Source organism: Nycticebus coucang, chromosome 24 (genome assembly GCF_027406575.1).
Source record: "Nycticebus coucang isolate mNycCou1 chromosome 24, mNycCou1.pri, whole genome shotgun sequence".
In the NCBI taxonomy this organism is placed as follows: domain Eukaryota; kingdom Metazoa; phylum Chordata; class Mammalia; order Primates; family Lorisidae; genus Nycticebus; species Nycticebus coucang.
In genome coordinates, this window is record NC_069803.1 from 23450521 (window position 1) to 23477634 (window position 27114).

General features: G+C 46.4%; 1 protein-coding gene across 1 annotated transcript; it reads right to left on the reverse strand.

The window, feature by feature from the left end:
- Window positions 1-6221: 6221 nt before the first annotated feature.
- LOC128576304 (tumor necrosis factor receptor superfamily member 10A-like) lies at window positions 6222-26540 on the reverse strand. Its single transcript, XM_053578360.1, has 10 exons — window positions 26051-26540; window positions 24456-24510; window positions 18751-18864; window positions 17931-18042; window positions 16623-16909; window positions 16068-16099; window positions 15468-15626; window positions 11254-11329; window positions 10487-10613; window positions 6222-7390 (listed from the first exon to the last, which is right to left on the reverse strand). The coding sequence occupies exons 1-10, from the start codon at window positions 26102-26104 to the stop codon at window positions 7276-7278; spliced, it is 1131 nt and encodes a 376-aa protein (XP_053434335.1). The 5' UTR covers window positions 26105-26540; the 3' UTR covers window positions 6222-7275.
- Between the last annotated feature and the right edge of the window lie 574 nt (window positions 26541-27114).

Genomic DNA, 27114 nt, shown 5'->3' on the forward strand with positions numbered 1-27114 from the left:
CCCACCACCTCCCAACCCCACTCTCCACCTTCTAACGCCTCCTCCGCTTCCTAACTCACGGGAGCCCCACTGCTGTCCCCACCCATCCCAAGACTTCTCAAGGCTTCCTCCCTAGCCCCGCACAGCCACACCCCTCCCCGGAGTGTAGGGGCAGGGCCCAGAACCACCAGAACCACTCTCTCCATAACAGGCAAAACCTGCAGTTGCCCAACAGTCCTGCGCTCCTCCCTCAAACACAGGCGGGGCTGCCAGGTCCAGCTCAGGAAAGAGGAGGCTGCACTCCCAGTGCCTTTGGCTGCAAGCCACACGCACTCCCTCGGCCAGAGCTTCAAAGACCCAGAGGCCGTTTCCTCCCCCTACCCCTTTTCCTCAGGTTTCTCTCTGCCTCACCAGCTTCCACCTGCTTCCCTGAGAGCCTCTCTCCCTAGTTACACCCTCTTCTTTCTCATATACCAACTCGCCTTCTGAGACATCTCAGAGGCCAAAAGTCATATTAAATCTCTCAAAGCCAGAATAAAAATCCAGCCCTTTTTCCTGTCTAAGACCTTTTCAACTCTTCACTAATTTAAATCTTAATCCCAGAGAGGAACAAAGTACTTCCTCTCCTGGTTGGCCCCATCTCTCACTTAGCCCAGGTCACCCTCCCCTTTCAATAAACCTGGCCTTGGGGCAGGGCCTGTAGCTCAGTGAGTAGGGTGCCAGCCCCATATACCGATGGTGGCCAGTTCGAACCCGGCCCCAGCCAAACTGCAACAACAAAAATAATAACTAAACCTGGCCTGAACATCTCCTCTGTAGCCTCATCTCTGGGCACCACCATTTACACCTTTCAATTGAGCCCACATTTTGCAAGTTAAAATTCTAAGCATTTATAATCTGCATATTTTTAAGAATCAGGATGTTAGGGTGGAAAATTTCTCCAGGTAGATAATGTGGCTAGAAGAAGAAGTTTATTTACTTTTCAGGACAGGAAAGGGCCAACACACAAAGGAGGAAGAAGGAAGGTGTATTGGCCTACAATGTTGGTTATTCATACTTTTTATTTGGGGAATAAAAAAGGGATGAAAGGCTCGGTGCTTGTATCTTAAGGGTCTAGGGCTCCAGCCACAGACACCACAGCTGGCGGGTTTGAATCCAGCCCGGGCCTGCCAAACAACAATGACAACTACAACCAAAAAATAGCCAGGCATTGTGGCAGGTGCCTGAAGTCCCAGCTACTTGGGAAGCTGAGGCAAGAGAATTGCTTGAGCCCAAGAGTTTGAGGTTGCTGTGAGCTGCAACGCCATGGCATTCTACCCAGGGTGACAAAGTGAGACTATCTCAAAAAAAAAAAAATGAAAAGAATAAAGAGAAGGACACAGCTGTTTACCTCACTCCATTAATTAAACTGCAGTCATCCATCATCTTTCATCCCTGCCCCCTTTTTTTTTGAGACAGAGTCTCAAGCTGTCACCCTGGGTAGAGTGCCGTGGCATCACTAGTGTCTCACTCTAGCCAGGTGAGGACAGGAGAGTGGGTCCTGCCTGTAAGTACAGATGGCCTAGGTCCTTTTGTCTTACTCAGAACCTAGCTCCCCTTGTGGGTCAGGACCCATTTTGTAGGATCTTACTGTAGGGAGTCACTGGCTGGAGCCTTTCCAGACACAGCAGGGACTGGAGCTGGCCAGCTGCTGCAGCGGGTTGCCTAAGGTTAGACCATTGGTCCAGGTTAGCCCCAGAGTTGGGCTCAGCAGTGAAAGTCACTCTCGGTCACCTCCAGTGGGCCTCAACACCAGCGCTCAGTTCAGGAGGTCAGCCCCAAAGTTCAGCTGCAGAGTGACTGTGCCCTGCCACACAAAACTGCAAGTGCCCTTGGGTTCCCTCTCCTCCTACGCACTCCTTCTACCCTCATTCGCCCTGTGAGCACCACCCAGGCAGGAGCTTGGCTTAGCCTAGGGTGGGGCACCTTGCCTAAGTGAATCAGAAGTTCACAGTCTAACAGGAAATGAGTCAGAGCGGAAACTCCCTAACAAGCTTCCAAGGAGCCTGATCTCTGCAGGGAGCTAAAGATTACCTTTCTCTCCCCTTCCTTCTGATCCTTCTCCCCTCTCCTCCCTCTCCTCCTTTTCTCTTCTCTCCCACTTCTCCCCTCCACTTTCCCTTCTCCCTTTCCCTCTCTCTTCTCTCCTCTCTTTCTCTCCCCCTGCATCTCCCTTTCCTTTTCCCCTCCCTGTTCTCCCATCCCCTACCTTTTCCTTCCCTAAAAAAAAGAATGTGCTCATGCAGTTGGGAACAGTAACCTTCTCTGGCTGTCTTCCTCCCATTTCAAGCCATCCCCCCCACCAGGGGTGGCTGAGAGCAATTTGCCAAGCTCTTTCACACAAGGTGTGCACAGCAACATGTGCAGGACTTTGCTTTTTGGAGGCTGGATGTGAAGCCCTTGCTTGGGTTTCATGCTGGAGGCAGAAATAGCCAGTAGTCTGCATGGAGATCAAAGTCCCTGGGAAAAAAGTCTGAGAACCTCAAGTTGTTTCCAAGTTGGTAGGAACTCAGGCCCTTTTTAAATTTTCTTTTACATTAAAAAATTAAAATTATGCTCCGCGCCTGTGGCTCAAGAGCTGCTAAGGTGCCAGCCACATACACCTGAGCTGGCGGGTTCGAATCCAGCCAGGGCCCATCAAACAATAATGATGGCTGAAACCAAAAAATAGCCAGGCGTGCTGGCGAGTGCCTCTAGTCCCAGCTACTCAGGAGGTTGAGGCAAGAGTATCAGAGGATGGCTAGAGCCGAAGAGTTTCAGGTTGCTGTGAGCTATGACACCAGAGCACTCTACTAAGGGCAAGAAAGTGAGATTCTATCTAAAAACAAAACATGGCCGGGCTTGGTGGCTCACGCCTGTAATCTTAGCACTCTGGGAGGCTGAGGCAGGTGGATTGCTTGAGCTCAGGAGTTTGAGACCAGCCTGAGCAAAATCGAGACCCCCATCTCTACTAAAAATGGAAAAATTGAGGCAAGAGGATTGCTTGAGCCCAAGAGTTGGAGGTTGGACAGCAGGGGAGTGTGGCCGGGAAGACTGGGATCCCAGCTGTGCACTTGAATACTGAGTCTCCTGGGGCCAGTGAGTGACTTCTACGCCTGTGAATGGAGACATGGTCTATGTCCTCTGGCTGCCGGGATGACATCAGATGCCCCTGGGTCTGAGCTCCTGACCCCTGGTCCTGGCTCTGTACCAGCTGAACTGAGAAGTTCTGCAGGCTTAGAAGCTCAGCCACCCAAGCTGTCTGAGGGTCCTGACACTGGAAGCTGGAGCTGGCCAGCCTGCTATGCTCCTCACCAAACTTGTGACCCTGCTGTGGTCCCTGCTCCTCCCTATAGGATGGGGAAGTGATACAAGTGTGCAGTGTAGCCAGATGTGTGGCGGGTGCCTGTGGTTCTAGCTACTTAGGAGGCTGAGGCAAGAGAATCAACCTAAGCCCAAGAGCTGGAGGTTGCTGTGAGCTGTGACGTCACAGCACTCTATTGAGGGTGACAAAAGTGCGACTCTGTCTCTAAAAAAATAAAAGTGTGCAGTGACCCTGTGCAAACTGTAGTGGGCTGTGCTGGTGGATGTGTGAGGTCGTGCAGGTCAGGCTGGGGACAGTGGGGGCAGTGCCACACCCTGAGTCTGTGCTGTTGGGCAGTGGTAATCCTGCTCTCGGCCAGAGCCTGCATGTCTGCTGTTCAGTGCGCTTTCCTAGCAACCTGGGAAGCTGAGGATTGTTTTCCCTGTTCTACAAGTGGAGAGGAGGTTTAACAGGAATAAGTCCATGACATATTTGGTATTCTTGTCTGGGAAGAGCATCTCCTGCCCTTCCTAGTATGGTATTTTTGATAAAAGTAGGAAAAGAAAGAGAATCTGCTTTGTGGGAAACAGCACCTCAGACAACCACCTGAGACCATTGCAGGGATGGAGGTTGGGGGCGGGGAGAGAATTGCATTTGACAGAGGAGGCTGCTGCGAAGAGAAGGGGAGTGTCTGAGCCAGGACCAAACCTGGTCTGCACAGAGTGCTGGTAGGAAGTGGGGAAACTAGGAACAACTACTTTTAACTCTTCCTATTCCATTTAATCTTCCCCTATTGTTTTCACTTTAAATCATTTTTGTTTCCTTTTTATCTTTTAGCTTTATTCACAACGGTGTCCTTGACCTCCTAAGCTTTCTGGCTTTAACCTCTAAAATTTTAATAATTTTATTTCAATTTCTCTAGTTATACCTTTTAATTCCTGCCCTTCTGCTTTTGTTTTTCAACTTGTTTAATGTGTTATTTTTTTTTACCCCTTTTATTTGTTTTCTTTTATTTCAGCCTTAATTTTTCTCCCCAACCTTTTCTTTACAAATGTATTTCCATGATGTTGCCTATGACCAATGGTTGGGGTGCATAAAACAGGCACGGGCTTTGACACCTGCTCCTGCTTGTTACACTACTCCCATGCGGTCCTACATAGGATCAGATAGGGTTAAAAGAAAGATAGGAGAGGCAACCAGGCCAGGACCCAAAGAGCTGCAGCCTTGGGATCTCCAAGACCTCCGCTGGGAATCTCCAACTCAAGGTGACTTTCAAAGAAGTACAGATTAGGGGTGTGACTTCACTTCCAGATCCAACTGGGCTTGGCTCCCAGCAAACACATCATGTGGAAGTCTGCAAACAACTATGCCCTGATATTGAGGATCAGATTGTGTATTGAAGATTTCTAAGAACTCCCAAGAAGCAGAAAAAGCATCACTTCAGCCCAGTTGCCTGCCAAGGAGTGACCCTCGGGGACCATGGCCAAAAGTCTGTATGCAGAGGCGACTTGCTCAGTTTGTCTGGATTTATTCACCAATCCTGTCTCCTTGTCTTGTGGGCACATCTTCTGTTTGGATTGCATCCAAACTTGGGCATCAGAAAGGGTGGGTTTGAAAATGATCTACCCCACGCACCGAAGATCGATAGACGAACCTCCCAAGTTAGAATGGCAGATGAGAATACTGACCCTTCTGCTCAAGCAGCTGCTTGGGGCTGTCCTGGAGTATACACTGCATGTGAGCCATGAGCTCCAGCGGTTCCAGAAAGATATGAACCTGGATGTGGCCACCGCCAGCTCCCTTCTTGCCATCTACAAGGACCTAAGGAGCATCCAGCGTGCAAAGAGCCATCAGGACATGATGGAAGATCCCAGGAGATTCACCCACCTGGCCTGTATCCTGGGTACACCCAGCTTCTCCACTGGCTGACATTACTGGGAGGTGGACGTGGGAGAGGTGAAGGAGTGGTCTGAGTGTCTGCAAAGAATCGGTTGACACAAAGCAGAGTGCTTTATCCTCTAAGCAAGGCTTCTGGATCATCAGCATGAAGGCAGAAGCAATCTGTGCCAACTCTATCCCAGGAAGTAGGATGCCTGCAAGCCTGGACTTGCGCGTGTGGGAATTTTCCTGGATGTTGCAATGGAAGAAATCCGGTTTTTCGATGTTGGAAATGATGCCCTCATTTATATATACAGTCCTCTCTCCTCTCTGGGGCCTTTTTATCCGTTTTTCCTTCTTGAGCCACCAGGAGAAGATGACAGTGGTGTCCTGAGAATCTGCCCATGAGAAGTTGAGCTCTTCCTAGAAGCTTTTTAAAGAAGTCAAAGAGATCTTTGGCCTGAAAAAGGTCACAATGATCTAGGAACAGACAATATGCTGTAGTGCAAAGATTTGTTAAATATTGTCAAGTGCATTTTTTTAGCCTCTGTAGCAACAATGATAATAGATTTGTTTGTAGTAATATTTTAGGCTTGTAGGTAAATAACTATGACATATTTGTGAATGTTATGAAGCACAAGAAGGCTTGGTTTTCTAGGCTGTAAATTGGGATGATTATATCTCTCAGACAAATAGTTGTCATGATTAGAGACATCTCTGTAGTAACATCTTTAGCAAATAATGAATGGAGAATAGTGGGTTGTGAGTTAAATGATACTAGATTTTGTGGATAGAAACTGTCTTTTTTTATCTCATGGCTTTTTTTAGGGTGAAATTTCTGATGATAGTCATCTGTGGACAAAGATCAGATGGAACCAATGTGAGATGCTTTGAGAAGGCATAAAATTTCAGAGAGAGAGAAATAAGTCCGGGGGAAAACTAAGTTTCTCATTTTTATTTTCTCTAAAACACAGTTTCTTAAGAGACAAAGAACTTTGACCAAGGCATATCGTGGGTGGTGATTCATATTGTAATAAGTATTATATTTTGCCCATTTCAACAACTGACCTGTTGTGTAGTTGTCAGTATACTAGGGTATATATGAAAGGCATGAAGATGCCAATGGGTTTAATGAGATGATGTCAAGTTTACAAAATCACAAAAGATTGAGAAAGTTCTGTGATCAATTATACACAGGATGAAATGACTGTTCCAAAGACTGCATCCCTGAAGGTCTGCCTGGTAAATGCAGGTTCACTTCAAAACCCAGTGCATTTTCTGAGATGAAAGCCCATCTCCCAGCAAGCCCAAGAGCAGTGTTGCTGATTTTTGATCTATAAGAATTGTTTATCAACCATGTTAACTCATTAACGTGTATTCATCATAAATTTCCCTTTAAGATTGTTTTTGGATTTATTATTAGTAGAGTTTGCATTTTCTTGCAATTAAATTTATAAAATGTCAAAAAAAAAAAAGATAAAGATAGTTTTAATGCTACACCGGAAGAATCTTATTGTCTATCATGAGAGTTTTGTGGTGATATTGTGAAATGCTTGAGTTTCTGTTCCCCTCTGCAACCTCTGTGCCCCATGTTTGTCCTTGGTCTCAGCAGTGATAGGAGGGAGCGCGGAGCCCTCTCTGTGCGACATGAGATGTGCTCACTATTCTGGTTCTTCTCTGTGGAGCAGGTACATACCATCCGTGTCTAATCACCCATCCTGCACATGCCCCAGGAAATCATCTTGATAAAAAGCAAACTCTTTAACCAACTGATGTCACTGGGAAAAATAATGAAAAAAGATTTCAGAATGGGTAAATGATAGATATCCCATTAGTTTATCTCCCCCAGTCCACCCCCATTCTCCAGGTAACTAGGTGGGGATTAAAGATTGGAGCCTAAGCCCCCTGGAATCATGGTGAAAAGGCCCCTACTTGGTGATCCTATCCACACCAACAGCAGTGAAGGTGAAGGGCCTCCCTCCCTGGAGACATCACTCACGTTGAAACCAGCCAGCGATGGGGAGCGGATGATCCAACGACACCCAGAGCATCCCCACCGTCTTACCCTGAAAAAACAGATGACAGCCCTGCCCCAGTCATATACCAGGAGCTGACTGGTCTACGCACAGCAGAAGCTTAAGGATGCACAGCAGCGGCGTGGACCTGATGACTGATTCTTTGCTTTGTATTTTTTCACCTTCCTTCTTTAATCTTAGGTGTAAGACATGATGAAGGTTGTGAAAAATGACAAACTGTCAAAATTGTGTTATTGGTTTACTCTTATTATGAATATACAGGAAAGTCTGAAGGTACTTGCATATATAGTAACACCCAATATCAGGCTCAGCACCTGTGGCTCAATTGGCTAAGGTGCCAGCCACATACACCTGAGCTGTCGGGTTCGAATCCAGCCCAGGCCCACCAAAGAACAATGACAGGTGCAACCAAAAAATAGCCAGGCATTGTGGTGGGCACCTGTAGTCCCAGCTACCTGGGAGGCGGAGGCAGGAGAATCGCTTGAGCCCAGGAGTTGGAGATTGCTATGAGCTGTGATACCACGACACTCTACCTAGGGCAACAGCTTGAGGCTCTGTCTCAAAAATAAATAAATAAACGAAAATAACATGCAATATCAGATATGTGTGCCCCCTCAGTGGGCCAGCTGTTTGCCACAATCGTTCTGAACGCCCAGAGCAAACTGAATTTGCTATGGGGTATATGGATATCCCTAGAAAAACAATAACCTGAGTTATAACAGAAGGAATACCTAAACAAGTAAAAAAAAAAGAATCATTAATAACAATTTTGCAATATATACAGACATGTGTCTTTTTATATTTTTAATAATTAGAAGTTTTCCATGTAGAAATACTATGTTTCTGAAAAATTATTTTTATGTATTTCATATTTTGTGTTGTCATGTTAACTTTAATTCTCTAATTATAATGGTACACAATGGATATTTGTATATTGAACTTTTATCCAATAAATAAATAGCAAACTCTTTGTTTTTAGGCAGAAAGGTAAAGAAAAAGGCCTGGGTGTGGTGGCTCACACCTGTAATCCTTGTACTCTGGGCAGCTGAGGCGGGTGGATTGCTTGAGCTCAGGAGTTTGAGACCAGCCTGAGCAACAGCAAGACCCCAGCTCTAAAAAGAGCTGGGCATTGTGGCAGGTGCCTGTAGTCCCAGCTACTCAGGAAGCTGAGGCAAGGGGATCACTTCAGTGCAAGAGTTTGAGATTGCTGTGAGTTGTGATGTCACAGTACTCTACAGAGGGTGACAAAGTGAGACTCTGTCTTCTGTCTCAAAATAAATAAATTTATTTTTATTTTATAAATTTTTATGAATATCAAATAAAATTTTCTTTAAAAAGGTAAAGAAAAATATTTCACACAAAACAACTTTGTGTGAAAGTTGTCCTTTGTCCTTTGCACTGAGAAGGTCAAATTCTAGTTTTGTAGCAGTTTGATCTCTATATTAAGGCTCATTAAAAAAAATCTTAGTAATAAATTCATTCGGTGTTGTCAACTTGACTGCACAGGATTCCCGCTTTTGTTTTCTCATTCTTTTCTTTTTTTTGCAGTTTTTGGCCGGGACTGGGTTTGAACCCGCCACCTCCAGCATATGGGAGGTGCTCTACTCCTTTGAGCCACAGGCACCGCCCTGTTTTCTCTCTTTCCACTTTTAATTTTTGCTATGCTTTGAATGTGTCCCCCAAAGTTCACGTGCTGAGACTTGAATTCCCAATGCAACAGTGTTGAGAAAGGTGGGACCTTAAAGAGATGAGCAGGTCATTTGGGCTTTTCCCTCATAGATGGATTAATGTCCCTATTTCCAGAGTAAGCTCGTTATTGCAGAATTGGCCTTGTTATAAAAGGGAATTTGGGCCCCTCTTGCGCACTCACTCTCTCTCATGGATACTCTCCTGCCCTTCCACCTTCTGCCATGGGATGATGCATCCACAAGGCCCTCACCAGAGGCAGGCTCTCTGACCTTAAACTTCCAAGCCTGTACAACAGTAAAAATAAATCTGTTTTTTTTATATATTACCAAGGTTCAGGCGTTGTTATAGTAGCACAAAACGGACTAAGACAAAAGCCATGCAGTTTATCTTTTATTTATTGATTTATTTGGAAACAACTGAATAACTTCTAAACAAAAAGAGAATTACAGTCCATTCTTTTAAAGAAGAAAGAAAAAGTCCATTCTTAAACAGCCTAAATGCCCACCAACCCAGGAATGGATTAACAAGCTGTGGTATATGTACACCATGGAATACTATTCAGCTATTTAAAAAAATGGAGACTTTACATCCTTCGTATTAACCTGGATGGAAGTGGAAGACATTATTCTTAGTAAAGCATTACAAGAATGGAGAAGCATGAATCCTATGTACTCAATTTTGATATGAGGACAATTAATGACAATTAAGGTTATGGGGGGGAGGAAAAGCAGAAAAAGCTATTAAATCATAGCTGTGTACATTAATGCAATCATGGGGTACAATGTGCTGGTTTTGTATATTTGATGAAATATTTTCTTTGTTTTTTTTTTCAGACCTTTTTTGTTGTTGTTGGGGATTCATTGAGGGTACAATAAGCCAGGTTACACTGATTGCAATTGTTAGGTAAAGTCCCTCTTGCACTCATGTCTTGCCCCCATAAAGTGTGACACACACCAAGGCCCCACCTCCCTCCCTCCGTCCCTCTTTCTGCTTTCCCCCCCATAACCTTAATTGTCATTAATTGTCCTCATATCAAAATTGAGTACATAGGATTCAATTTGATGAAATTAACCAGGCTAGCTAAACAATAATGACAATTACAACAACAAAAAATAGCCCGTGTTGTAACGGGCACCTGTAGTCCCAGCTACTTAGGAGGCTGAGGTAAGAGAATTCACAGTAGTACACTGGACTCTTGCGTCTCCGTGCTTACGATACTTTACTAAGAAGCAAATTTCTTTTCGTTTCAAGTATTCAGTTGCCATAACAAAAAATGATGGCAAATATCTATCATTTAATTTAACTTAATAACTTAAGTTTTTTCAGTTATTAATAAATTAAATATTAAACAGTTTACTGAAAAGTATATATATTATTAAAAACATCACAAAAAAGGCATATTAGGTGGTGCCCATAGCTCAGTAGGTAGGGCACCGGCCACATACACCGAGGCTAGTGGGTTCGAACCCAGGCTACGGTGCTGTGGCATCAGCCTTATAATAATTATGGGGGCTGAGAAGTCCCAAGATGTGTCATCTCCAATCTGGAGAAATAGGAAGATTGTTAAGTGTCATTCACTGACATCTGAAGGTCTGAGGACTCGGGGCGCGACGGTGCAACTCCCAGCTTAGGTCTGAAGGTCTGAGAGCCAGGGAGGTACTGGGGTGGGTCCTGGAGTCTGAAGACCTCAAGGCCAGGAGCACCAGTGTCTGAGGATGGGAGAAAGTGGAAAGCTCAGCTCACAAAGAGAAAGACAGAGAATTTGCCTCTCCTCTCCCTTACTGACTTCTGGGGCCCTCGACAGATTACAGACTGCTGCTGTAGACTCAGGCTGTACACTTAGGCTACACTAAATCTGTTTTCAAAAAGTGTGTTTCTTTCCGAAATAATAAAATGGCCTTAGCTTACCATCATGTAATCAATATACCAAAAATTATGCATGAGATAATTTCCTATTCCCTTTTAAAAGCATTAAGTCTTTAGAATCCTGTCTGTAGTTTACACTACAGCTCAACAACCTGGGTCTCAGTAGCTTCCTGGGGCCAGTGGGTGCCACACAGGACAGGGCAGCCCCTCAGGAGGCACTTTGGGGGCTGAACAAGGCCTTGAACAAGGAAGGAGGTGGATGAGGGCAGGACAGAGTTGTTATGATCATCATCATCAGGGCACAGACAGGGTGGGAGAGAGTGGAGGAGAAGGGTATTTAGAGTTCAGTGGCCATAGCATAGAATCCCTTGCTTCCAGCACTGAATGTTCTAGAAGAGACATATCAACTATGGGGATGGCAGAGTTAGGACATTGTCACCATTCCCTGTCCTCTGCTGCATCACTGGGAACAAGAAAACTTACTGTCAGTGGGGTTGGCAATGCCATTCGCTGCAGGCAGCAGGCCCCTCCTCTGCGACTCTTCACCTTCTGCCTGTCCCTGTAACACACAACGGAGAATGCCCTTAGTCGGAGGGAGGAATCCTAGATTCCACGTGGCCCTGACAGCCAGCCTGCCATGACACCTGTGGCAGGTCACCTCCCCCTTAGGTCTCTATGGAGACAGACATATACTTTCCATCCTATGTGGCTCACAGGCTCTGTCTGCTGGTTACTGGTTGCAGTGGGTGTCACATGCTCACTTGTGTTCCTTTCCACGTACACACCTGTGTTACCACCACCAGATCAAGACAGAATATTCACACCAACTAGAAAGTCCCATTCTGATGAATTCCCACCCAGCCCCAGCAGGAGACAATCAATTACTGCTCACAGGCTTTTTAATTGACTCACATTAGACTGCATACACCCATGAGGGCACTTTGCACAATCTAAAAGGGCTTGGAGGAGGGGCCAAGATGGCAGACTGCACAGCACTGCCCTGCGGACAGGATCGGATGTAGAGAATTGATATCCACCTTTGGATTGATCATCTAAGCACCAGCATTGGGAATCTAGCCAGAGGAGGCAGGATTGAAGGGAAGGAGAAGGGGACAGGCTGCTCACTAGGACTGGAGGTACTCAGGGCAGGTGCTCACATGTGGGAAAGGGGCAGAAGACAGAATCGCCAGCTGTGCGAGGCAACCAGAGCAGCAGGAGGCCCTCCCAACACAGCAGGGTCTGGACTGTACAAAGACCAGAGAGAAGGCACAGCTGCTTGAACCCTGGGCACAGTGGCTGGCACTGTTGTAACATCCTAATTCCAGAACGCTACTGAAAATTTCCTTATGAGACAAGAGGTAACAGTGTACACAAAAGACTCCTTTCCAGGGCGGCACCTGTGGCTCAGTGGGTAGGGCGCTGGCCACATATACCGAGTGACGGGTTCAAACACGGCCCTGGCCAAACTGCAAAAAAAAAAAAAAAATAGCTGGGTGTGTGTGGTGCCTGTGGCTCAAAGGAGTAGAGCGCCGGCTCCATATGCCGGAGGTGGCAGGTTCAAGCCCAGCCCGGCCAAAGACAGCAAAGAAAAAAAAGCTGGGTGTTTTGGCAGGTGCCTGTAGTCCCAGTTACTCGGGAGGCTGAGAATTGCCTAAGCCCAAGAGTTGGAGGTTGCTATGAGCTGTGATGCCACAGCTCTCTATCCAGGCGACAGAGTGAGACTCTGTCTCTACAAAAAAAAAAAGACTCCTTTCCAGTAAAGTCTGATCAAAACCAAAACACCTCCCTTCTCGGGCGGCGCCTGTGGCTCAGTCGGTAAGGCGCCAGCCCCATATACCGAGGGTGACGGGTTCAAACCCAGCCCCGGCCAAACTGCAACCAAAAAATAGCCGGGCGTTGTGGCGGGTGCCTGTAGTCCCAGCTACTCGGGAGGCTGAGGCAAGAGAATCGCTTAAGCCCAGGAGTTGGAGGTTGCTGTGAGCTGTGTGATGCCATGGCACTCTACTGAGGGCCATAAAGTGAGACTCTGTCTCTACAAAAAAAAAAAAAAAAAAAACCAAAACACCTCCCTTCTCTAAAGACTGTTGAACATTATTCTGAAAGTTCTAGCTGCACAGCAGGACACAAAACAAAAGCCTCAGGGAAAATGTTTGCAATGAAGTGGGAAAAGCAGTCATTATGTTAGATATGTTTGTAAACTTTAAAAACTAAAGTGTAAATAGTACTTAAATACGAATATATATCTGGGTGAATGTTTTAAACCATAAAACAACTAATTAAAATAGGCAATTATAAGAGGATCCAACTCATACATGTTATAAAACATTTACAAACCAGGAAAGCAGCCTTAACAAGAAATAGGAGTAATTTATCTGAAGACAAACACAAGTCTTGAATTATAATAAAACACTTGACTTGAATTGTGATCTTCTGTGATTAAAAAAAAAGTATTGAATGTTAGCAAGATCCCAATTCTTCCCAGATCATTTTTTTCATAGTTAAGAAAAATTCAAGAAAAATTCCAATGACTGTCTTGGACATGGAGAAAATCATACGAAACAATTATAAATTTTATCTGAGTAGACTGGTAAGTTTTGAAAAACTAAGGAGGAGGTATTTGCTCTATTTGTTTTTTTTTTTTTTTTTTTGAGACAGAGCCTCAAGCTGTCACCCTGGGTAGAGTGCCATAGCATCACAGCTCACAGCAACCTCCAACTCCTGGGTTCAAGCGATTCTCTTGCCTCAGCCTCCCAAGTAGCTGGGACTCCAGGCGCCCCCCACAATGCTCAGCTATTTTTTTTTTTTTTTGGTTGTTGCAGTTTGGCTGGAGCCAGGTTCGAACCCACCACCTTGGTATATGGGGCTGGCGCCCTACTCATTGAGCCACAGGCGCCGCCCTACATTTTCTTTGTTAAATGAAAAATAGGCACTGATGTAAGAAAGGAACAGTCTAGATGAAGGAGATGATTGTCTATATTAAGATTTCACCTGATACTAAGGAGGGACCAAAAGCAAATGGAAATGGGAGAATTAGAGGCTAAATGGGGTTGGAAGACGCAGATAGTAACTGGAACATTTGAGGAAGTATCTAACTTCATAACAAATCAGAAAATAAATTCCATTTAAATTATGAGTTATATGCAAAAATTGAATCATTGAAAAAGTATCTCCTGGCTCGGCACCTATGGCTCAAGCGGCTAAGACACCAGCCACATACACCTGAGCTGGCAGGCTCAAATCCAGCCCAGGCCCGCCAAACAACGACAGCTGCAACCAAAAAATAGCCGGGCTTTGTGGCAGGTGCCTGTAGTCCCAGTTATGTGGGAGGCTGAGGCAGGAGAGTTGCTTGAGCCCAGGAGTTGGAGGTTGCTGTGAGCTGTGATGCCGTGGCATTCTACCCAGGGCGACAGCCTGAGGCTCTGCTTCAAGAAAAAAAGAAAAAGAAAAAAAAATATCTCCGGGCTCGGTGCCCGTGGCACAGTGGTTAAGGCGCAAGCTACATACACCGTGGGTGGTGAGTTCAAACCTGGCCAGGGCCAGCTAAACAACAATGACAGCTGCAACAAGAGATGGCCGGGCATTGTGGTGGGCACGTGTAGTCCCAGCTACTTGGGAGACTAAGGCAAGAGAATCACTTAAGCCCTGGAGTTTGAGGTTGCTGTGAGCTGTGATGCCTCGGTATTCTACACAAGATGACAATGTGAGACTCTGTCTCAAAACAAAAAAAAAAAGTAAAACTTGTATACATGAAAAAATTAGACCAGGGTGGCGCCTGTGGCTCAGTGAGTAGGGTGCCAGCTCCATATACCGAGGGTGTTGAGTTCAAACCCAGCCCCGGCCAAACTGCAACAAAAAAATAGCTGGGTGTTGTGGCAGGCACCTGTAGTCCCAGCTACTCCGGAGGCTGAGGCAAGAGAATCACTTAAGCCCAGAAGTTGGAGGTTGCTGTGAGCTGTGATGCCACAGCACTTTACCAAGGGTGATAAAGTGAGACTCTGTCTCTAAAAAAAAAAAAAGAAAAAAATTAGACCAAACGAAAGGACAACAAGAAATCAGGAATCCAGTATCTGTACTGGAGAAAGAGCGTGGGCAGGAGAGCGTGTCTTGTTACGTAAACGCTCTAGTAGACAAGACACTGACCATGTGCAAAAACAGTCAGAACAAAGAAACAGAGCTTCAGAGCAATGAAAGTCTTTCCAGATAGCAAACCCAGAAAAACAAAAACATCTCTGTCAGACCAAAATATGTGAAATGATACAAACCCAAACCAGGTGTGTGTGCACATGTGTGTGCGTGTACGTGTGTGCCTCTGCGTGGATGTGCAACTGCACTTCCACATGTTGACTCAAAAATTCTACTTCTAAGGAGTCTCCCTAAAACATGAACAGAAATCTGGACAAAGATTTATGTTCAAATATGTTCAATGTAATACTACTTCTGGAGCAAGTGCAATGCTCCTGCTGTTTTAAGCAAGGGCCCTGAGTTCTGTTAGGAGCACATGGTGGCTCTTAATCAGTCATCAACAACCCCCGGCAGGGCTCCAGGCTCTGGGGACAGAGCCAAAGCAGGACAGGGATAAGAAGCAGACAGCCCTGCAGAGTGGGGTGGTCACCATTTTGCCGCAGCTTCTCTGGCCTGTGCCGCTGAGACCTGGGCTAGCGGCAGGATTAGGGCTCAGCACAGCTGCCCCCACTCACCAGCGTGCATTCTGTCTCCCCTGGGGACGTTACAATGACATCTGTCAGTTCTGCTGGCTCCTGCTCAGGTACTGAGATGTACCGACAGTCTCTGCTGTTCAGGATCTCGAGGGAAATGTCCTCTGCTCCAGGCCCTTGTGGGACTCTCCGGCAACAGACCTTGGAGAGGCAAAGAGCAGACTCAGGAGTCCATACCCAGGGCTCCCTGCAGGTCCCCTGAGGCACTGCTGCTCCTGCCATCGCTACCCCTCCCAATGGGGTCACCCCAGGTAGCAGAGGCTCAGCACATCCAGCACCTGCTGCTGGCACCTGGCCCCTGCTGCTGTGCTAAAGCAGGTCATCCCATCCGCAGGGTGCAGGGCTACAGGGTGGGGCTGTCACCCAGGCTGCAGGAAGGACAGAGCTGTAGCACGGCCCACTGCCCTGTAGGGTGCTCAAAGTGGCCGTGTGCCCCTGTTGGTCAGCCAGAGCTCCAAGGCCACTGCAAAGAGCCAGGGCAGCCATACAAGAGAGTGAGGGCATGCCCACCCAGGGCTCTGCGTGGGTAGGAAGCTGGTCCTGAGCACCCAGTGCCCCCTGGTCCTGGAGAAACCAACTCACTTTGCACATGAACTCGGTGACCCAGTCACAACCTGGAAGAGAAGGGGTCCCTTTAGTGACTGGTGAGGGTCCCATGCAGCAGGAACTCCCAGAGGGCAGTGTCAGGGCAGGGGCAGGCTGGGCGCTGAGACACTGGACAAGCAGCCCAGGGCCTGGGGACAGAGATGGGGCCTTCCAACTCTAAGTTCCCCTCAGGAGGAAGAATCAGAGTAAAACACACACGTGTCAAATCTGTTTGGTTCTGCTCTGAGCAAAGCTGTGACCCTCTGAGCACTCCTGGTCCTCACCCTCCTCCCCCAGTGGAGGAGCCAGCTCCTTCCCTGCCCTGGCTGGGCCCAGAAGATGGGGGTAACTCAGACTTGGGAGATGAGGGCACCACCATCCCCGAGAGAGGGACCTATGGATCCTGGTCCTTAGGGGACGTGTGAGGCCAGAGGTGGAGTGACCACCACAGGGAGACAAGGATGTGGGACATGGGAGGGCACTTCTGCCCCGACAGCAGGGAGGGGGAGGGGCAGGGAGTGCCCAGGAGCCCCTCCCCCAACCAACACCTACCTGAGCGGATGTGTTTCCGGCCATAATGTATTAAAACCCCTATCACTAGGAAGCCCAGCACAACAGCCACGACGACGACGACGACGACGACGACGACAATATAAGTCATGAGTTGTCCATTGCCTGGAGAAGGGAGGGGACCGGTAGAATTCCCCAGATTGGTGCTCCCTGGCCCTCTAGGAGCTGGGCGTCTCCGCCCCGGCGCCTTAGTACTTGATTCTTCGTGGATGCACTCAATGTCACTCCAGGGGGTACAATTAGTTTTCATGACCATCCCAGCAGGGCACCTGGGTACACACAGGGAGGACACTCAGGATTCTGTGAGAGACAGCTGGCTAAATGGGACCTTAGAGAAGCCTCCCTCCATTCACTGTCCCTGAGCAGGTGACAGAGGAAGGACAGGCTCCTCCCGTCTCCAGGAGCCCCCCTCTCCCGTGATGAGTCTGGGGAAAGATCTGTGCACATGAACTTTAACCCCCAGAATCTCCCATCAGTGGTCAGAGCTGTGGCCTCCAGGATTCCTCCTTGCTCGGCACACACAGGTTCCCTGTTGCAGCTTGGGGCTGCAGGGGACACCCCGAGTTAAGCCTCACTCCAGGGGAAGGTCAGAAGCCCAAGTGGCCACAACCTGAGCCACACCCTCTAGCCTTCCCTGGTTATCACTAAGCTCCTGTCCCCACCTGTCTGCCCAGCCCTAGTGATCACAGAGCACACTGGTGGTCAGAGAAGCCATCAGTGTGGGACCCTAGAGCCCCCAAAAGGGAGAAGACAAGGGGCCAAAGCGGGAACAGCTGTGTTGGCTCTGGTAGTCTCGGAAATCTAGAAGGAGCTACACCCTCCACCTTATTATGACTTTTGTGGGCCACACAGGCACTTTTGTCTTCGTAAAACTATTACAAATTGCATTTTAGGACTCAATTTGTTTAAGGATAAATACATTCTAGGCTGGATTCTTTTTTTTTTTTTTTTTTTTTTTAATTTGGCCGGGGCTGGGTTTGAACCCGCCACCTCCGGCATATGGGTCCGGCGCCCTACCCGCTGAGCCACAGGCGCCGCCCTAGGCTGGATTCTTTGCAGTTATGATTTAAAATAAAATATTTCATGGGCTATCATGGGCCTGAAGTCCTGGCCTCCTCTGCCAAGGGGGACATGTGCTGGGCTGGTGTGGGAAGGGGCTGCCACAGGGAGGTGACAGGGAGATCGACCAGGAGGGGCCACTGTTTGCTCAGGACACCCCACAGGGTCAGGGACACCTGGTGGGGTGGAGGTTGGCCTTCTTCGGGGAGCCCCTTGCCTTTCATGTCTTACCCAAGGCTGCACTTCTGGCAGAACTCAGGGGACTTTTTATCCCAGAACTTTCCCGGTACGCACTGACACTCTGTGTTTTTGGTTTGCGTGCAGTTACTGATCAACACTTCATCTGCAGAGAAAGGAAAAGTCTTTGGGGATATGCTCCCTTGGCATGCCCCTCAACCCTTCCTCCCACCCTGATGCCTTCTCACTCAATTCAGGTCACTGAGGAGCTCTGAGAGCCAGGCCCGCACCAACTCAGGGCACACAGAGGATGGCCACCCTTCAGCCATCACCAGTAGTAAGAATTATCCAACAAGGACCAACATTCATTATCCATTATATAAGATTAGGGAAGAAGAATCCTTTAGAGAACATGGTTAATAGTGAGGGAGATACAGGGGTAGAACCTGAGGGAGCCTGGCAGGAGAGGAGCCCTTGGGTGATTTTCCAAAACCTGACCCTGCTGGACAGGAGGGACAAACCTGAGGCTGTGAGTCTGAGAGAGTTAACACACCTGTCAGAAGCACAGAGCTGGGGAGACAGAGCCTGGCCCAGGCCCAGACCAGTGTCACGGCTGAAACCCAGCCCTTTCCCCTCAGCCATGCCTTCTCCCTGCTGCACGGTTACCCACCCCATTGCAACTGATAGTTCAAAAGATTTCCTACCAGCTGGCATGCACTGTAAAATAGTTTGTCTTTATTTTATTTTATTGACCTAAGACATAATCACCAAACAGGGTATGAACTGCAACGTGGTTCTCTGACTTGTGTGGGCTACAACCCCATCTCATCACCCTGCACTTCATCTCTGGGGGTGGGATCCACGTGTTCTGTACCTGGTTTACAGACTTTACATGGTGAGCAAGAAGACATATTGTTCGGAAAAGTCAAGTAATCCACACCCTCTGTGCATGGGCTACAGTTTCCATCGAAGATGGAGACATAGGTTCCTGGGAAGAGAGAGCAGAGCCAGTGACTGAATTGCCACAGAATTCCCAGAGGCTGACAGAGGTGGCCAGGGACCTCTTATGGCCTTCAGTGGAATCCAATCCACCTACGCAGCTTGCTCTTGTGTTCGATTTTGCATCTCTGTACACCTCCAACCAGTGCTACTGACAGAAATATATTACCAGCCATGCATGAAATTCAAATACATAGCATCCGTATTGACACAGTGAAAAGAATGAGGTTAAGTTTCTTTTTAAAATCTACCTTTTGATCCAAAATATCTAAATCATTATCATTTCCACATGTATAATCAATATAAAACATTGAGATATTTTATTTTATTTTTAATACTAAGTATGCAATATCCAGAGTGTCTTTCTCATTGACAACATACCAATTCAGAATGGATGTGTTTGAAGGATCATTAGCCATGTGGGCCTAGAGACTACACAGTACCACCTAGGTTCCTGGAAACTCACAGAAGAAAAAGTCCTAACCCTTGTTAGGACTCCTGGTCAGTAGAATACTGTCATCTTAACAATGGCAAGTCTTGGGCGGTGCCTGTGGCTCAGTGGGTACGGTGCCAGCCCCATATACTGAGGGTGGCGGATTCAAATCCGACCCCAGCCAGCTAAAACAGCAATGCCAAAATGCCAACTGCAACAAAAAAATAGCCGGGCATTGTGGCGGGGGCTTGTAGTCCTAGTTATTTGGAGTTGAGGCAAGAGAATAGCTTATTCCTGGGGGCAGAGTTGGAGGTTGCTGTGAGCTGTGACGCTACGGCACTCTACCCACTCTTGAAAAAAAAGTCAAGTCTTTTGATCCATAAACATGAGATTTTTTTCATGTATTTAGATTATCTTTCATTTTTAAAATAATTTTTGTAGTTCTGTTAAATTTATTCCTAAATATGTATTACTTTGTGTGCGCTATATTAAATGAAAAAAAAAATTTTTTTTTTTGAGACAGAGCCTCAAGCTGTCACCCTAGGTAGGGTGCCATGGCATTACAGCTCATAGCAACCTCCAACTCCTGGGCTCAAGCAATTCTCTTGCCTCCGCCTCCCAAGTAGCTGGGACCACAGGCGCCCACCACAACGCCCAGCTATTTTTTGGTTACAGCCATCATTGTTGTTTGGCGGGCCCAGGCTGATTCTAACCCGCCAGCTCAGGTGTATGTGGCTGGTGCCTTAGCCGCTCGAGCCACAGGCACTGAGCCTGAATGAAATATTTTTATTAATTTCATCTTTTTATTCATTGTGAGTATATAAAAATATAATGAAATTGATTTCAGTACACTGATCTTATATTCTATAACCTTACTAGTAAGACTTTAGACTTTATTATTATTTTTTTTGAGACAGTCTCATTTTGGGTGCTGGATAGAGTGCCAGGGCATCATAGCTCATGACAACTTCAAACTCTTGGGCTCAAGTGATCCCCTTGCCTCAACTTCCTGAGTAGCTGGGATCATAAGACTACTGGTACCTGGTACAACGCCCGGTTAACTTTTCTATTTTTTTTTTTTTTCAAATACTAACAGGGTCTTGCTCTTGCTCAGGCTGGTCTCAAATTCCTGAGCTCAAGCAATCCATGTGCCTTGGCCTTCCAGAGTGCTAGGATTACAGGGCTAAGCCACCATGCCCAGCTGGACTTTATTATTCTTAATGCTTTTCTAGTGGATTCCTTAGACTTTTCTCCATATAAGCTCATGCCATTTACATATAGAGATAGCTTTACCTCTTCCTTTTCAACTTCCATGTCTTTTTTTTTTTTTTTGTAGAGACAGAGTCTCACCTTATCGCCCTCGGTAGAGTGCCGTGGCGTCACACAGCTCACAGCAACCTCCAAATCCTTGGGCTTAGGCGATTCTCTTGACTCAGCCTCCCGAGTAGCTGGGACTACAGGCGCCCGCCACAACGCCTGGCTATTTTTTTGTTGCAGTTTGGCCGGGGCTGGGTTTGAACCCGCCACCCTCGGCATATGGGGCCGGTGCCCTACCCGCTGAGCCACAGGTGCCGCCCCAACTTCCTTGTCTTTTATTTCTTTTTCTTGCCTAATTGCCCTGGCTAAAGCCTCCAGTGTAATATTGAATAAAAGCAGTAAATACAGACATCTTTTGTGGAGAAAACCTTTCGGTCTTTCACCATGAAGTATGACATTAGCTATGGATTTGTGTAGACGCTCTTTATCAGGCTAAGGAAGTTCACATCTATTCTTAGATTATTTTATGACTTTTATCATAAAAAGATGTTAGATTTGATCAAATGCTTCCTCTATGTCTTTTGAGGTAATCTTGTAACTTTTGCTTTTTATTCTATTGATATGATTTGTTACATTGATTTCTTTTTCTTTTTTTTTTTTGTAGAGACAGAGTCTCACTGTACCGCCCTCGGGTAGAGTGCCGTGGCGTCACACGGCTCACAGCAACCTCTAACTCTTGGGCTTACGCGATTCTCTTGCCTCAGCCTCCCAAGCAGCTGGGACTACAGGCGCCCGCCACAACACCCGGCTATTTTTTTGTTGCATTTGGCTGGGGCTGGGTTTGAATCCACCACCCTCAGCATATGGGGCCGGCGCCCTACTCACTGAACCACAGGCGCCGCCCACATTGATTTATTTTTCAATGTTGAACCAACTGTGTATTCCTGGGGGCAAAAAACCCACTTGGTTATGGTATAATTATTTTTATATATTTTTTATTTATATGTATATGGATTTACTAGTATTTTGTGTGTGACTGGTATATTTCACTTACCATAAAATCATTAAGATTCAGCCACCTTATCCTATATGTTACCATTTCCTTCCTTTTTAAAGCTGTATAATATGTATGAAAGCTGTATTTAAACGTATATGTCACATTTTCTTTATTCACTAGGCTGTTGATGGACACTTGGGTTGCAGATTTTTGCATTCATATTCATAAGAATCATTGGTTTGCAGTTGTCTTTTCTTGTGACATTCTTTTTTTATTTTGGATAGAGGTCATACCGTCTTTATAATATGAATTGGAAAGTGCTCCCTCCACTGCTATTTTTTTTTTTTTTTAGACAAGAGTCTCACTCTGTTGCCCCAGGTTAGAGTGCTGTGGCATCATAGCTCAAAGTGACCTCAGTCTCTTGGGTTCAAGGGATCCTCTTGAGTAGGGACGGGTCTCACTTTTTGCTCAGGCTGGTCTCAAACCTGTGAGCTCAAGCTATCCACCCTCCTCGGCCTCCCAGAGTCTTCTTGAAATGTTTGTTAGAATTCAGTGGTAAAGCCATCTAGATCTGGGCTTTCTTTTAAGGGTAATTTTTAATAATCTTTATTTGATTCTGGTTCTGTAATTTTTGCCTTCCTAGGAATTTCTACCTTTCCTCTAAGTTACCTAATTTGTTGGTGTCCAAAGGTTCATAGTATCTTTTTATAATCCTTTTTATTTCTGTGAGGTCAGTGGAGATCAGTATTAATGTCCCTTCTCTCATTTCTGATTCTAATGTAGTCATTAATCATGTAATGATGGGAACACATTCTGAGAAATGTGTCCTTGTTCAAACATTATGGAGTGTATTTACTCAAACCTAGATGGTATAGCCAACTACACTTCTAGGCTACAAACCTGTATAGCATGTGACTGAATGTTATAGGCAATTGTAACACAATGGAAAGTATTTGGGTATTTAAACATATCTGAACATAGAAAAGGCACAATAAAGATAAAGTGTAGGGCAGTGCCTGTGGCTCAATGAGTAGGGTGCCGGCCCCATATACCAAGGGTGGCGGGTTCAAGCCCAGCCCTCACCAAATTGCAACAAAAAAATTGCACTGTGGCGGGCACCTATGGTCCCAGCTACTTGGGAGGCTGAGTCAAGAGAATCGCCTAAGTCCAGAAGCTGGAGGTTGCTGTGAGCTGTGATGGCACAGCACTCTACCGAGGGCAACTCTGTCTCTAAAAAAAAAAGTAAAAGGTAAAAAATGATACACCTATCTCAGGCACTTACTGTGAATGGAACTTGCAGACTACAAGTTCCTCTGGATGAGGCAGCCAGTGAGTGAATGTGAAGACCTAGGACATTATTTACACTAGTGCAGACTTCATAAACACTGTACACTTGGACTATTTTTTGAGACAGAAATCTCACTATCTCACTGTTGGTAGAGTGCTGTGCCATCACAACTCACAACAACCTCAAACTCTTGGGCTTAAGCCATTCTCTGGCCTCAGCCTCCCAAGTAGCTGGGACTACAGGTGCCTGCCACAACACCAGTTATGGGTGCCGAGCCACAACACCTGGCTATGGGTGCCAAGCCTAAATTTAAAATCTATAAATTTATACAAACATTTTTCTTTCTTCAGTAATAAATGAATCTTAGCTTACTGTGTTTTACTTTATAAATGTTAGAGGTTTTTTTTAACTTTGACTCTTGTAATAACACTTATCTCAAAATACAAACTCATTGCACAATTGGACAAAAATATTTTCTTCATTTATATCCTTACTGTAAGATTTTTTTTTTTTTTTTGTAGATACAGAGTCTCACTTTATGGCCCTCGGTAGAGTGCCATGGCATCACACAGTTCACAGCAACCTCCAACTCCTGGGCTTAAGCGATTCTCTTGCCTCAGCCTCCCGAGTAGCTGGGACTACAGGCGCCCGCCACAACACCCGGCTATTTTTTTTTTTTTTGGTTGCAGTTCAGCTGGGGCCAGGTTTGAACCCGCCACCCTCGGTGTATGGGGCTGGCGCCTTACCGACTGAGCCACAGGAGCCACCCCTTTACTGTAAGATTTTAAAAAGGGTGCCAAGACCATTCAATAAGGGAAAGAACATTCTTTTCATGATATGATGTTGGGCAAACTGAATATCCACACGCAAGAGAAAGAAGTTGACACCTTACTTTACACTAGGTACAAAAATTAACCCAAAGTTGATCAAAAACCTAAAGTTTAAGGTCTAAAATAATTATGAAACTCCTGGAAGAAAACACAGAAAGCTTCACAGCAACCTGAGCTATAGGTTCGACCTTATCCCCATCAGAAGCTCAGGTGACTTCTTCTAGAAATTGATGAGCTGATTCTAAAATTCATATGGAATTGCAAAAATACTAACAAAATAATTCCGGAAAATGAAAACAAAGTAGGAAAACTCACACTTCTTGATTTCGAAACTTAGTGCAAAGCAACAGTGTTCAAGAAAGGGTGGTTCTGGCAAAAGGACAGGCACAGATCCATGGAATAGAATTAAGGGTCCAAATGTGAATGCACACATTGATGGTCAACTAATTTCTGACAAGAGTTCCAAGACCATTCAATGGAAAAGAGTAATAGTTTCAGCCATTGGTGCTGGGACAACCGCGACTGTATAGCCACATGCAATAGAATAATGTCTGACCCTTATCTGACACCATGTACAGACACCCATTCGTAAAAGCTAAAAGTACAAAACTCTTAGTAGAAAACACAGGGATATTACTTCATGGCCTCAAATGTGGCAAAGGATCAGTAAGTATCTGTTGAATAAAAAACAAAACAAAACACAGGAACTGCAAGAAACAGAAGATTGAAAGAACAAGGGTGGTAAAAAGGGGTAGGGATCAGTCTTAGGATGTACCTGGTTTACACAGTCCGTCACCAACTGTGGTGGTTACAGCGGAGTCACCCAGGACCTGTGGGACAAAGCAGGAACTGGCATGAGTGGCTTTCAGATCTTATCACAAAACAAATCTCATATGCCTCCCTCCACCCCCTCCAAACCTCCAAACCTAAACGGAACTTTGATCTTTATCCCAGGTTTAAAACGATTCATTTCTGGTCATATTTGTCTCTGCCTTTGTCTCCCCAGCCCTGGGCAGTGACTATTCTATTTTCTATGAATTCACTACTCTGGGTACCTCATACAAGTGCACCCATACAGTATTTAACTTTTTTCTTTTTTTTTGAGACAGAGTCTCAGTCTGTTGTCCAACCTAGAATGTCATGGCATTAGCCTAGCTTACAGCAACCCCAAACTCCTGGGTTCCAGCTATCCTCCTGTCTCAGCCTCCTAAGTAGCTGGGCTACAGGTACCCACCACAACACCCAGCTAATTTTTCTATTTTAGTAGAGATGGGGTCTTGATAGGTGGTATGTTTTAGAAATTTATCCACTTTATCTAGGTTATCTAATTTGTTGATATACAATTATTGATAGTATATTTTCTTAAAATAATTTTGTCCCCTCTTTCATTTCTGATTTTAACTGAGTCTTCTTTTTCCTTAGTCCATCTAGGTGAAGGTTGGTCAATTTTGTGGATCTTTCCAAAAAGCCAACTTCTGGGTTTTTTCAGTTTTCTCTGTTGTTTTCCTAATCTCTGTTTCTTTCATCTCTGCTCTAATTTTAATATTTACTTCCTTTGCCAGTAGCCTTGGGCTTAGTTTCCTCTTCATTTTCTAGTTCATTAAGGTGTAAAGGTGGTTGATAATTTGAAAATTTTCTTCTTTTTTTAGGGTAAGTATTTACAGCTGCTTTTGCTGTATCCCATAAATTTGGGTATATTGTAGCCGGGCACTGTGGCAGGCACCTGCAGTCCCAGCTAGTTGGGAGGCTGAGGCAAGAGAATTGCTTAAGCCCAGGAGTTTGAGGTTGCTGTGAGATGTGCTGCCAGGGCACCTTATCAAGGGTGACAAAGTGAGACTCTTGTCAAGAAAAGAAAAGGAAAGAAGATCTTTCCTATTAACTTTTGCCCGTAAAAGAAAAAAAGAAGAAGAAAGAAAAGAAAAGAAAAAAAGAAATGAGAGAGGGAGAAGACGGAGGTAGCAGAAGATGGAGGCTGGAGAGGAAAAAGACACCTCCCCCCCCCCCCCCATTGCTTCCCTTCAGGGAATCCGTGGCTGGAGGTGGCTGGGAGGTTGGTGTTCTCCACCGATTTTAAAATAGCCTGATCCTGGAAAGTAGCGAGGAGGGCGCCACGCCAGGAAGAAGGAGCCTGGCGGGGTGAAGTTCCCCCATCCCCCACACTCCCCACCCGGTCTAAGCGGAGGGTTCTTGCCCTCGAAGCGACAAGCGACCCCGGTGTTCCTCAGACTGATGACTAGTTTGTCCTGCCCGGACATTCCCGGCTGCACTTGGCCCAGAACCATACAGCTCCCTTTTCTCTCCTAATTCTCCTCGCCCCTTCCTGGCCCCAGACGCGATCTCCCTGAGCCGTGACCGGCGGCGGGGACTCACCCACGGCAGGACACCAACAGTGAGAAGCCAGAGCCCAGGCAGCTCTCCCCGCATGGTCCTGGAGTTTGGCGCGTGTCCTCCGAGGCTGCCGGTGAGCTCTGTCCCCGCCGTCCAGTGAAGTTAGCGCGCGCCCCTAGCCAGGCCCCGCGCCGCTCTGCGCTCAGAGGTGGCGCCTACGTCCCCGCGCTGGTTTTTTTTTTTTTTTTTTTTTTTTTTTGTAGAGACAGAGTCTCACTTTATCACCCTTGGTAGAGTGCCGTGGCGTCACACAGCTCACAGCAACCTCCAACTCCTAGGCTTAAGCGATTCTCTTGCCTCAGCCTCCCGAGTAGCTGGGATTACAGGCGCCTGCCACAACGCCCGGCTATTCCCCGCGCTGGTTTTAAACACACGTGCTGCTTTTCCAGGATCTCGCGCGACTGTCCCAGACTGGAGGCTTCCCCTGGTTTATTTATTTATTTATTTATGGTGGCCCTTGAGTCATAGCCTCACTTACTTCTTATTGCAGCTGGTGTTGTGTAATTCCAGCCGTGGCAAATCGAAGAAACTTTCCGCTCCGCTGTGAACAGATGAATCAGGCTCAGAGCCGGCGTGCAAGGCCACTCCCACTGAGCTCCAGTTCCTGAATCTGAACTACCTTCTATCCTCCATCCGCGCCGCCCCGCCTGCTCTCGGCTTCTGTTCCTCCACCTCCCCAAACATTTGGTGCTGCGTCCCTGTCACTGAATTCTGAGTGACTTTACCCCCTCTGTTCCTGTGCAAGGCTTCCTGGGCAGGGGTTGATTTTAGGATCTCAGTAGCCAGGTGGTGGCATGGAGCTGGCACCCAAATAACGAATGGGTGGACGATGAAGACGCAGAGGCTGTGACTGCGGAGTGCCAACAAAAGACTTTCACACCCTACCCAAAATCACCACCATGCGAGTGAATCATCCCGCTTTTGGTTTCAGGGTTTGTTTGTTTGAGACAGAATCTCACGGTGTCGCCGGGTCTAGAGTTACCCCGGTGTCAGCCTAGCTCACAGCAACTTCCAACTCGTGGGCTTCAGTGGATCCTCTCGCCTCG

Coding starts and splice junctions, on each gene's coding strand:
- LOC128576304 (XM_053578360.1), bottom strand. CDS start 26,104: ATGCGGGGAGAGCTGCCTGGGCTCTGGCTTCTCACTGTTGGTGTCCTG. Junction 11,330..15,467: donor GGGAGACAGAATGCACGCTG/GTGAGTGGGGGC, acceptor TGTGTGTTACAG/GGACAGGCAGAAGGTGAAGA. Junction 10,614..11,253: donor CATTGCCAACCCCACTGACA/GTAAGTTTTCTT, acceptor TCCCATCCTCAG/ACACTGGTGCTCCTGGCCTT.